Genomic DNA, 13325 nt, shown 5'->3' with positions numbered 1-13325 from the left:
ACTGTTTTAAAGTGACCTAAACCTTTAAGCTAAATTAATTTTGTGTATTTTGATTTGTCTCATCTTTAAAAGGATCTTGACGCGTCTGTTGGAGGTTTCTGATGATCCTCAGGTTATAGCCGTAGCAGCACACGATGTCGGAGAATATGTGCGACATTATCCACGTGGTAAACGGTAAGAAACATAAAAATGATTTTTAGGCATTTATATTAAAGTTAATTCCAAATGTTTTTATTTCATTTACTGTAGTTTTGTAAAATTTTGATCCACAGTAATTGACATCTCTGTAGTGTCAAAGCCTTTAACTAAAGTAGTAAAGCAGTAAAGTAAAATTAGTTTAAAATTAAATAATGAAGCCATAAATAATAATTTTAAAGCTTTAAATAATTATTATCAATAATAATGATAATCATGATAATGATAATAATGAAGCCTCCACTCTGTGTATACAAAGTGACAATAAAAGTTGTCTAAGTTAAACCTGACTCACACGGCTAAATAATTATGCAAATTTTTGCCTGAATTCTTCCCTTCCAAGATGTCCCGTATATAATAATGGCTGAGAGGATAGTCTTATGAAATATTTCTGCTATGTGTGTTTTGTTAAGAGTAACTTTGTGGCATAAAGCTAACCATCATTAGTACATGCCTAACCTAACAAATACAGGGCTACACAGCCTTATATTACATGCTCTAAAAGAGGTAATATACGGAGGAGAACAGAAGCAACTGTAATTAAAAAAACATATGAACAACATATAAACAACTTTAGTCCAAAATATCAGGATATTCTCCTTCTCTTCATTATAGTTTCTTAATAAAAACAGCTCTGGGTAAATCCATTGGATCAAAGCAGCATTACTCCTGCTTTTGCCCTCTTTAATGTTTTCTTTATAGTTTCAGACCTTTTTTAATTTCTCAACACAATTGTAAGATTTACCTCAATTTATTACTTATTCAAAAATGTTTTAACACATCAAGTAAAATGATTCAGATTTTTTTTTTTTTTTAGCTTTCTCTATTTCTGTCTTTAAGCTGATAATAGGACACATCTAGGATGTTTATCAAGCTTAAGGTAGCAGGACTAGTGCAAACCCCTATTACATATATGTCCTTATTTCTCTGTGGTTAGATCATGTACTGTATTATGAGAAGCATCATGCTGCACTGTTTTTCTTTTCACAGGCATTATGTTCTTTTAGAAGGCCAATGACCCATTATAAGATACACAGAACATTTCAGATGGACTGGGTTGGATTACATGATGGATCATTGAATGACCTGAAACATGAAAATAGTCCCTGTGTTCCGTTTTTAAAGGCTCTCTCCTATTATCTCCCATCTAAGGGTGATTGAGCAGCTGGGTGGAAAACAGCTGGTGATGAATCATATGCACCATGAGGACCAGCTTGTCCGTTACAACGCCCTGTTAGCCGTGCAGAAGCTGATGGTGCATAACTGGTATGAACAAATCTATCACTTCATTGGTTCACTAATGTTTTATTTTTTTCAGTTTGATGTTGATCAGTAACCTCAGTGAACCCTTTCATCTGATGTTGAAGTTCCCATTTTCTACAATCTGCTTACAAATGACCAAAACCCTAATTTCACCCTCATAAATAATTTCATTTATGCAGCCTGATTAGGCATTTGAGTGGGTTGAAGTTCAATGGAGTGTTTGACACGATATAAGGCAGATGGAGATCTCTGCTGATGAGACCCTAGAGGTATAAGATCAAAACACCAGGTTTAAGTAATGGCTGTCATTCCCTGCAAAAAAGGTTTTTTAAGTTTTCGATCTGAGTCATTATGCGCCTTCTAAATAAGAGCTGTGGGCTATGCATCTATGAACAATATTCTGTGGTATATTTATTTATATCCTTGGAAGATAGCTTGGGTCCAAAAGTATTTAAAGCATTTAACATAAGGTTGATTTAAAGTAAGATTGAGTTAAAATACATTGTCCACATTTTCATTTCAAACTAAAAGGGATAAATTATAATTATTTCAGCAGTTTAGCACAGCTAGTCATCTCTGCGTTTGTTTCCTGGAGAATGTAGATCCCTATCTTAAACATTTCCAAGTCCAGTGTGTTTTATGCTAAATATGTTGCCAGCTTGAATTGATACAACGCAGCAGCTTTCCTTTACCCCGTTCAACCTCACAGCCTGAATATATCACAGACATGTCATACAAAACACAGTTACCTGGAATTTCCTCATCATCTTCTGACTTCATGGTAAATATGGATGTCATTTTAGAAACGTCTTCCACCCCTAAGACTGTGGTCGTCTCTTTGACTTTGCAAAGTCTTATGTAATGAACTTTGGAAAATTGCCCCTGCTTTTTATTTTAATAATTTTTTATTTATTAAAAAAAATACCTGCCACTCCTGGAAAAAAATTTAAATATGATTTTAGTATACGTTTTTTTTTTTTTTTTTTATCATCCTTCAAAGTTGTTTGCAACTTTCCAAAATAATGTAGGAGGCCATAGTTTGATGTGGAAAAAAAATCTTATTTTTTTCTTTTTTTATGTTTTGATAGGTGCAGGATAACCTTTCAAAACATTTTCAATAGGTTAAATGAACTTTTAGTTTATTTTGTATTTTCAAAGAAAGGCACTGCATTTGACAGGAAAGTGACATTAAAGTAGCACATATGGTGCAGATATATACTGTGGAAAAAATGTGGTTCATTAATATGATTAAAAGCCACAAGTACTTCAGTGAAGTCCCCTTGCTCCAGCTGTACAACAACAAATGATTTGGAGATGCTGTCGGCAAAAACAGACGTGGTCCAGTCAGACTATTATTAAATAAGTACGGGGGGAAATTGGAAAAACATATCCTATATTTAATTAAAAATGGAAAAATCAGAGATTTTATTTTTAGGCCATTTCACCCAGTCATCCCACCCTCTGGAGATCAAATACAGAAATTCAACTTATTATAAAAAATACCTGCCACTCCTGAAAAAAATAAGGTATGATTTATATGATAAGTGTGTATATATATATATATATATATATACATTTTTTTTTTTTTTTTTATCATTCTTCAAAGTTGTTTGCAAGTTTCCAAAATAATGTTGGGGGGCATAGCTTGATGTGGAAAAAATTCTTCTTTTTTTTTTTCTTTTTTGATAGGTGCAGGATAACCTTTCAAAACCCTTTTAACAGGTTAAATTAACTTTTAGTTTAGTTTGGATTTTCAATGTATAAGTTTTGCAAAACGTTTTAGATGATTGTAGCTAATCCGGAAATATGCAAGAACACACAATCCCAGTAAAGGAATAGCTTGTGTCAAATAAATAGCAGAGGTGTTTGTTCCAGCTCTCTGCTGTCATAAATCTTAGCTGTTGATCACCTGTCCAGATTTGTCACCTACCCCATCTCAAACTCAGTGATTTATTTCACTTCTGCTGCACCACACCTTCCTTGGTATTACTATTATGAAACTGCTCGCTCACTGCCTGCTGAACTGCTTCATAATCCTAAAAAAGCAAGCAGCCAAAATAAATTTGTGTTGCTGTGGATTTGTGTTGATCTGTTAGCTGTAACAGGATTCTCCCAGCTTCTCTTTTTGCAGATTATCCAAGTCATGTCTCTTGTAAATGATATAATCACAAAAATGTTGGTAGAAATATTTCAAGCAGAGGCATAAAAGGCTTTCCGTCTTGTTTTGCTTACAGATAGGACAGAAAAATGGATTTTAGTAATCAAGGCTTTGGATCAAAGGAAGGTGTGCTTTTCCTCCTTCTTAGTACTATTTTATATACCAAAACAAGGATATATGCTACACCTCTATTTCATCTATAATTACATCTTTCTAACTGAAAGAGAAAGTCTTGTGGATAGGGATCCATAAATGCAGTGTTATAAGAATTCTCTGCCTTAAATCTAAGAACATTTGTATGATTCTGGCCGTTCATATTGAACCTTGTGACCAGCTATCAGGCAAATCAAAGGCAATTTTAAACTGGAATGAAAGGAAATGCCTGAAACATTAGGAATTGATATTGCATACAGAGTCTAGATTGAGAACTAATGTAAAATTCAGCACAGTCCCTCATACCATGACAAATTACATTGCATTAGAAAACAGACGTTTCATCGCATACAGCTCGTTTCGTCTGTTTTTCAAGTCAGCTGCGATTTCTTCATAAGCCCCACGTCCAAATCACATTTTAGAATTTTGATCTGTTCTTTAAGGTCTTCTTCTTTATGAGACATTAGTCACCCACGCCTTCCCCTTGTGAGAGTGGAGTGAAGGACTGACACACTGTGCTGACGCAGTACTACAACCATTTTTATGTTCTCCTAATGAGTTTCAGAGACAACGATGACAAATGAAAGTTATTCATGCGCACACTTCAGTTTGAGACATATCTTGCTATTCAACCATTTTATTTATATTTATGAGGACCTATAATGCCATAAGAGTTGATGGGTTGTGTTGTCATATCAAATTATCTACTGCCTACACTGATTGATGTCATACAAACAATGTATGAATACATCTCAAGGAACGGGGTTTATTTTTTTTTTCCTTTTTTTTTATAAATGTCAAAGTTTCATTCATCCAAAGTGTTGAGATATTTAAAAAAAAAAAACACCTCACCTCAGCTGCTGTCACCTTGAGTGGGTTGCTTTGTTGTTTCCATGAGGAGTTCTTCATCTCTTTACTTATCTAAGCCTCTTGCTGTCATGACAACAGCGAATATGTGCATGGTTATCTCCGTACCCTTTTACACGGCTTTGAAAAGTTGCTCTCTTTAATGCATGTCCAGATTCTTGAAAGAATGTCATTTTGGCCTATCTGCTCTTTTTTGAACTGTTGAGGCCCATAAGCTATTGACAGCCTCCCCGTCCGTCCTTGTCCTCACTTGTCCTCTGCCTTGTATCAGTGATAAGACAGAAGGTGTTTACATGGTGGTATAATTTGTCGCATTTAATAGGGAGACAGAAAGTTAAAGATATGAAAGGGGTCTAAGTTAACCTTCGTTTTAAGTTTCAATGATGCATACATTCAAAGCTTATCTCCATCTTTATAGTTTAGACAAGAATATGCAGAGGATTTCAAAATGGGAGATTAAGGTTGTGTTATCAAGAAAACGTTTTAAAACTGTGGAGCTTTCATTTGTGTGTTTCTCAGGTGTGGACCGAAAGTACAAGCAGAAAATAGGATAGTGATAATTAGTTTCCAGATTCTATTATATAAATCAGGGCTTCAAACTCAAGTACCCAGCAGCTTATAGATATCAACACACCTGAATAAAAATTTCTATATTACCTCCTCAGTTACAGTCAAGTTCTCTAGAGTCCTTCAAAGGACCGAATCATTAGATTCAGCTGTGTTTAAAAAGGGACAGGACACCAGCCATAGAGGAATATATTCTGTCTTCCCTGATATAATGTTTTTGCAAAGCTATGATTGACAAGGAATTGGATGCAGTAATTGGTAAGATATTTGATCTTTTGAATTGATTTGGTATTTGATCATGCAGTTGGCCAATTGGTGAGACTATATGCCTTTAATGCACAGCTTTGTAAGTTTTTTCTTGCTGAAATGCTTAAACTCAGCAATAGTGGTGGAGACAAAGTCTGTTGATAAAGAAGGAAAAACCACTGGAAACTGTAATTAAATTGTAATTTAAATCCTTGTATAATAATTAAGTGCTATTATATAATTTCTGTTATCAAGTAGAGTTAATTTCAAAGTTAGCATTTAGGTTATTTGTACCTTAAGCTTTGTAAATCTTTTTGTTTCTACTGCGATAACATTTGACATACTTTACTTTAAACAGATCTTTGAGCCTTTGTCAGATTGAAACCAAATAATTTAAAGGAAACCTTTGACTTTTTATTAATTAACAGTTCATTAGATATACAGCAATTGTTCTGCAATTAGCAGCAGCAGATAAGCTGTAGCCACTCATGCAAGTTAAAACTACATGCTAAAAATATTTATCTGTCATGTTCCATTACCTGGTTCAGAGGAAATCCACCAGACTGCGAAGTTTATCAAAACATAGAGGCAGACTTCATTTATCGCTGCAGTTGCTCTAGAGACCAAACTTTGATAAAGAATGAAGCCAAACCTTTTGCATTACTCCTTTTTATTGCAATTCCTATTTCCTATCAGTATGGTTTAAAACTTTAATAATAGCTTTAGGAAAAATAAGGAAATGTAAAAAGGTTCTGTATCTTAAGAAACCTGCCCTCAGTTGTAAAGAAAATAAATAGGCCAATTTAGAATGGTAGAATCCCATAAACTCCCATAAACACAAACAATGGGAAAACATTTAAGATTTCATAAAGCCAGACATTATGTCTCAGTGTAAAGAAATCTTGGAGGAAATGAGAAACAAAGCCACTGATATCTGCATCTTTCAAAAGGGAGAAGAAAGTTGGAAATAATCTCCAGGAAAACAACCGTTACTCATCCTGGGTTTACACAACCCTGAATAACAGATAAAGCTCTGCAGGACTTTCCTGTGTTCAGGTCATGGTTCAGGACTGAATAAAAAGACGTAAGCTGGGAACAAATGACATCCGTCAGAGAGTTCCTAGATCAAAACCACTGCTGACCAAAAGTCAACCTTTTTACCTTTTTTTGCATAATAAAAACAAACGTCTAAACCATTTCCCTTGGAGCCCAGCTCTGTTGCCATTTTAAACAACAAGCAGTTTGTCTGTTTTTCTTTTTAAAATTAGGACAAAACATCAAAGTTTCATAAATATGAAGCATTGATTTTGGCGATTTTATTTTAGGGCTACATAACCTTAGAGGCATTAATGCTGATACTGGCACTTATATTTTTTAGTTTATAAACCTAAATATGATTAACTTTTTAACTTTACTTTTTAACTGTTCAATTAGCTTTTTACCTTTTTTCTTAACTTATTAACTTTTTTTCCCCAACTTAATTTACAGTAGATAATATATCATTCAAGGACTCATTTAATTGGTCAAATGCCAAAGTAAGATGTACAGCCATGTAGCAGCATCTTTGCTGAATGGCTGGATATAGATCTTGTGCTTCTAGACCTCACTAAGGGATGGTGGGGACTCCATTTGTAAGGGGTATGCAAGTGATGAAAAAATGATAACTTGCCCTATAAAGGTTTATGGTCATTCTGTAGTAAAAATTATATTCAAATGTTACTTAAAATATCAAATTCATACTGAAGCTCAGTAGACTGGTATTTGTTAAACAACTATATTCAAATTCATAAGTTGGCCCTTTTTAGCCATTATCACGAGCCATTGTAGAGGGTCAAAATAGCCACTTGTGTCCGCAGAGCTGCAGGTTGCAGACCCCTGGTCTAAATGATTTTTAGTATTTTCCAAAAATATTATGTTGACCAATAAGACAGAAGGAGAACTTTTGAATAATGTGTGTCATGTCTCTCTGGAGTCAGGCAGTAGGTATGTTGTTCTTTAGAAAAAGAACATACCTACTGTCAAACACAGCAGTGATGCTGTTATAGTTTTTCTGCTTTGATGTTAAAGAACATAAACATCTTGGCTTGTTTAATGAAACAACGATTCTGCTCTGTATTAGAAAATCAAGGAGGAGATTGTTTAACCATTCCATTTGTTTTACTTTATACTAAACATGGCAAAATCTTTACTTCATTCCAATATGTTATGGTGGGAATTTAAAGAAGCCACTCATGTCTGTGAAACCTATAATTTGCAGAATAAAATCAATCCTTCAAATTATGAGGTTAAAACTCCTCTACAGTCATAGTCATAACAATCATTGCGAGTTATTACAAAAGCCACATGACTTTTTGTAGCTTCCCAGAGTGACACAACCAGTTAACTGGCCTAGGAGTCAGATCACTTTTACTACTTTTCAGAATAGCTGGATTTTAAAGAAATGACAATATGATAAAAAAAAAATAATAATCTTTTCCTCTGGTTCCATTGACACTGTTTCCTTGTTTGTGAGCAGTCAATTTCTTTTTACATCCCTTTACATCAGATTTTTATAGAGACTCTTCTTTGTAATTACTCATCTCAAAAACCTGAGATGAAATGTCTATCACTTCTTTTTGTTTTTACTTCCTTACTTACCCTTTGATATAAGCTTGCCTAACATCCTACCGTGTTTCACCTTCTTGAGTCACTTTACGGTGCAGCATTTGCATTAGTATGCATTAGAATGCACCTCATCTTCAGAACTGTGGCGTTATGAATCATTGTCAGGTCGCTGTTATTTTCATCTTTCTTTATGAACCCGCTGACAGTACTCAAGCAATGTACAACTGCTCATTAGCTGCAGGCTTTAACAGCATCCAATACACAAGTCTCTGAGAAGAGACTTAATTGTTTCTTAATCTGGCACTACATTAAACTTAGTGAAGCTTCTAACTTCAGTTCCTAAAATACTCATCCTTTTAATCAGCCCCAGATAAGTTGAGCTGAAAAGGATTGATCTTAAAAATAAAAATAAAAAGCTGCATTCTATTAGGAGTAAGAGATGGAAACCCTAAAACCTACTTTGTTTATGTCAGGAAAGGTTTCATCTGTTGACTGAGATGGCTCCATGCTGCACTCCAGCCTCTGAATCATATTTGCTGTAATTATAGGAAAGTACCATCCAGTAGAAATATAAATGTTTTTCCTTTGAAAATTGAAAGACAGCTTCTGCTCTGTAGAGACATATATTGAGTAATTATTGTGAGTGGTCCTTTTTTTTTTTTTTTTTTTTTTTTTTTTTATAAAAAAAAAAAGTACTCCCCACCACCAAAAGTACTGGACAGCCTTTTCCATTATTAAGCTCTTGTAAGATCCTAGATGCTTCTGGCTATAATAAGGTGAGTGTCAGGATCTAAAATGTTTCTGCCAAAGAGATACCAGACAGGGAGCTATAACCTTTCAATATACTGTCATTATGTCTGAGCTGTGCATAAAGTCTGGGTTTGAATTAGAGGGAGAAATTCATATCCTAAGCTTCACTGAAACCTGCTGTCTTATTAAGGAATAATAAATGTCATAAATCCACAGAGGTAGTGAGGAGATTAACTTCCAAATGCAAAATCAAGCATTAGTGGGACATATCACTCTCTTATTACTGGCTTCAGAGCTCATTAATCAGATTAAAAAATGACTATTGATGATGTGGGGGTTTTATAGGAAATGATTGTTTCTAGGCATGAGACGGTCTGACACAGAGCTTAAATCAGCATTTAATTAATTGTTCTTTATATTGCATTTTCACACAAAGCTTTTTTTAATTATTCGCAAAAGTATTTTTCTAACAGCCATATACCACATGATAGAAAGCAAATGCAACTATTTTCTAATGGATGTGACAACCTTTCATTGTCAGAGTAGAGGCATTTCCTCTTGGTAACATTTAACCAGAGGGAAGCTTAGAGAAGATAGGTGGGAGAATTGCCTACAGTTAAACAAAAGGTAGATATGTCCATCAAGGTTAGCCAGAGCTTTAGCAGACGGAAATAAGAGCATTCTGAGAATAAGAACCCTTCTGCTATTTCTTCTATTGAAAGAAATAACATTAGGGTTAAAAAAGCTGATAACTTAGGATTTTTAGCTACACAATGGAAAGCTGAATTTTTATATTTTCTGAGTTTTATTCTTTTCCTTCATGTTTATGAAATAACCTTTATAGAGGCAGAGTGGGCTTTACTTTTCCCTTTTTTTATTCTTTCTATAAAAAGGTATCTGTCTCTAACAAAAGCTCTTTTAGCTTTATTTTTTGGTTATTTTATATTTGTTTTTGCACTGAAATCAAGTAGAAATTTTGTTCTTTGGTTCCAAAGAGAAGAAAGAAGAAAAAAAAACGTCACTGCTAAAGGAGATTGCTGTGTGTTTCATTGAGGCATATTCACTGGATGTTAAGTTAAAGGAAAAAAATGTGGTAGAAAAACTGGGATATCCTCAGCTTTAACAGGTTTGTAAAGAAAAGCCTAATAGAATATTTGGAGTTAGTGACTCAAGGAATGAATAGAGGCTGAAACCAAAGCTTTATTGACAGAGAAATATTTTGATTATAGAGTAAAACTATTAAAATTCCGTGTCAATCCTCTCCTTCCCCTACAACACTGTTTATAGTGTTTTAACTATTAGTCTAAAGTACTTTTTCTGTTAAAGTTAGAATATGCATTTAAAGCAGGGGACAAAACCTGTATTGCCTGAGAGGGAGACATCATTTCACATAAGCACCAGTGTGGTAAAATCCTGATCTCCTGGCCACCTGGAGTTGAAATGAACTACATTTCTGTTTCCAGTGGCTTTGTGAAAGATGAATAGCGATGAGGCATTGCTTAACCTATTATGGTGAAACAATGCCTCATATGGTGAATAATATGCTGATGTTGAGAAAAAGAAATGTTTAACTGATGTGCTGACAAGATTAGAGCTTTGATAAATATAAATAAATATAATGTTATGTAAAGTTAAACACACATATACAGTAGATCTAAGTGGGAAGGCGCCGCATTGCCTAACGATTTGCCTGAATATCAACCCTGCACAATTTATGTTAATATACAGTCTATCATTGAAACTTAGTCGCGTCGACTTCAGCCTTTATAAGGAGGTGTTGGCCTAGTGGTAACAGCAGAGTGCTTGTGCTCTGAGAAGGTTGCAAGTACCCGGTTCAATCCACACAGCCTCCACTCTGGGTTCCCACACTTAAAGGAATAGTACACCCAAAACATGATTAGCCTTCATTTTCTACTCGCCCCCATGCTGAACAACACTCTGGAGTACTTTTTTGATATCTCAAATGCATCTGGAGATCTGGGAGGCTTCTTGCTGTCTGCTGACATTCAAATAATGGAGGTCTGTTGCGCCCGAGGCAGAAAGGTCCATAAAAGTCCACAAAAAACGTGTCAATATTCCTCCATACTGCTCGTCCAATGTATTCCAAGTGTCCTGAGTGGGTAGCGTCCATAATTTACTCGAAACGAAGTCATTTAGAATGTTTTTAGAGCATAAACAGTAGTGTATAGGATTTCCTAAAAGCGTGCTCACGAGTCTACGGAAACCGCGGCAGACCAAACCAGATGAAAGTGCGCATTCAGCGTCTGCTCTGCCGATAATGCAAGCGTAGAAGAAGAAATGTGCTGTTTACCTGTGCAAAGAAAGAAACAACGAAAGAAAAATGTCTGAGGACTTCAGTGTTGAGGAAGAGCATGAGTTCTTTGCCGAGCTGAATGCGCACTTTCATCTGGTTTGGTCTGCCGCGGTTTCCATAACGTCGTGAACTCGCAGGCGCGCGCTTTCAGGAAATCCTATACACTACTGTTTATGCTCTAAAAACATTCTAAATGACTTCGTTTCGAGTAAATTCTGGATGCTACCCACTCAGGACACTTGGAATACATTGGACGAGCAGTATGGAGGAATATTGACACGTTTTTTGTGGACTTTTATGGACCTTTCTGTCTCGGTCACCATAGACCTCCATTATTTGAATGTCAGCAGACAGCAAGAAGCCTCCAAGATCTCCAGATGCATTTGAGATATCAAAAAAGTACTCCAGAGTGTTGTTCAGCATGGGGGTGAGTAGAAAATGAAGGCTAATCATGTTTTGGGTGTACTATTCCTTTAACCCCATTTTGGATTTTTTTCAAATAGCATTATTCAAGCTGAGTTGCAGTAAATCACAGCAGAGGCTTCAATAAGTCAAAAGGTCACAATGACCAACTGGGACTAAAGTGTTAGCGCTCCAACATTAGCTCTTGGGCTGCCTGCCAGAAATGACTCCAGTCAATTAAGCATTTAGTCTGTTTAAACTATTTCAGTGTTAAGTAATATAGACTAGCACACCTTATAGTTGACTAGAAATTAGCTCTTTATATTCTAAAATATGCTAGTATACAAAGGACCCTACTGCATTGGACAGTCATGATCCATATACATATGGACCCATGAGCACCTATATAGTGGACCATATATAGTGGTATAATCCTTATCTCCTGGTTCAAAATTACTTTGTAAATGACTTCATAAACCAGAAGGTTTTCAATACTAGTAGAATATATGTTTTGGTAACAACACCAGATGTGTTGCAGTTAATCATTGGAGGAGAAGGCTTTGCATTCAGTAACCCTCTTTCTCCTTCTGCAGGGAGTACCTTGGCAGACAGCTGCAGTCCTCTGACCAGCAGCAGGCTCCGGCTGTGGCAGCTCGAAGCTGAACTCCTCATCTGCATGTATGTCTGTGTGTCACAGTGTGGATGACTTTGGAACTGTAATGTAACTGGCTTTGCATTTTGTGTAATGAATTAAAGAAATATTTGACTCTGTTGTTCCCTCTTCCAGCTGCGCCTCACCAACCCTTGATGTGAACTGATTTCACTGTTGTCTCATGTTGTGACCTCAGCTTAGTGATGTGTGGTGATTGAATTGGCACTTTATGTCTGTGATGTACAAAACTGCAAGATATTTAAGTCTTACTCGTAACGCATTGTATGAATTCCAATAAAGATGTTTACCTGATTGAAATATGTTGCAAATTGGTTCTTATTGCTCTGGAAATTTAAATCATAACATATAAAACATAAGAAACTTTAGTAATTTGAAAAATTGTATGTTAAAGCTTAAAATAAAGCAGGTTTTAGAGCTCCTGAAAAACAGAATCCTATTATGTTTTAGCTGATATGTGTACATATATTTAATGTTTATTTCAATTTATTTGCAGAATTAGAATCTAAACTTATCTAGCCTTTTGTTTCTGAAATGTTGCTTAAAAAAAACTGACCTTTATAGATCCCTTTGATTTTTGGTCCTGAACGTCTTACTGTCAGAATTTCCTGAATAAAATGAGCCTCAGGTCAGCCAGCCCTTTGAAGGAGACCTCTTGGAAATGGTGCTCTTTCCACATTACTTCCATCTCAATCTGATCCTCCAGTGACAGGCTGTACTTTTAGAGTCCACTACAATAATATGACAGTGAGTTACTTACCAAATCTGCCAGAGTTCAAAGTATAAAATGGGACTAGCTAAGGTCTGGACTTCTCTCAAATGATGACATTAAAAGGCTGACTGTCATTTTCTTTTCTTTTTTTCTCCTGTCAGCTGTTTTATTCTTTTCAAAGCTTCCCGGCACAAGGGTAAAATGTTACACCTCTGTAAGAACTTAATATATAACTTTCATTTCTTAAGTTCACAAATAGTTCACAGGCATCATTAGGAAGATACTGCTAGGCCGTCTGTGGCATTAGTGTAACCCCTCAAAACGGTTTTATTTAGGCATTTTAAACCCTTCTGTTGTCATTGGTTTATAAAATTCAAGCCCTAAGCTATTCAGCCTGGTTTAACACACTGAGGCACAAAAGACA

The 13325-nt window shown here is 35.4% G+C and overlaps 1 protein-coding gene across 4 annotated transcripts in view; it reads left to right on the top strand.

Annotated features, from left to right (window-relative positions):
• The window catches only part of atp6v1h (ATPase H+ transporting V1 subunit H), a 34149-nt gene extending 21660 nt beyond the window's left edge, over nucleotides 1-12489 (top strand). For 3 of the 4 annotated variants that reach the window (XM_038281728.1, XM_038281725.1, XM_038281726.1), the window contains 3 exons: nucleotides 73-174; nucleotides 1348-1461; nucleotides 12113-12489. In XM_038281728.1, coding sequence (XP_038137656.1) covers nucleotides 73-174; nucleotides 1348-1461; nucleotides 12113-12182 — 286 coding nt within the window. In that variant the 3' untranslated portion in view covers nucleotides 12183-12489. The remainder of the gene's footprint in view (nucleotides 1-72; nucleotides 175-1347; nucleotides 1462-12112) is intronic. The other variant, XM_038281727.1, reaches the window with a different exon arrangement.
• Nucleotides 12490-13325: the final 836 nt, after the last annotated feature.

This window comes from Cyprinodon tularosa, unplaced genomic scaffold (genome assembly GCF_016077235.1).
Source record: "Cyprinodon tularosa strain WSP-4 unplaced genomic scaffold, ASM1607723v1 ctg174, whole genome shotgun sequence".
Lineage (NCBI taxonomy): Eukaryota > Metazoa > Chordata > Actinopteri > Cyprinodontiformes > Cyprinodontidae > Cyprinodon > Cyprinodon tularosa.
This window is presented reverse-complemented; position numbering and strand designations above follow the sequence as displayed.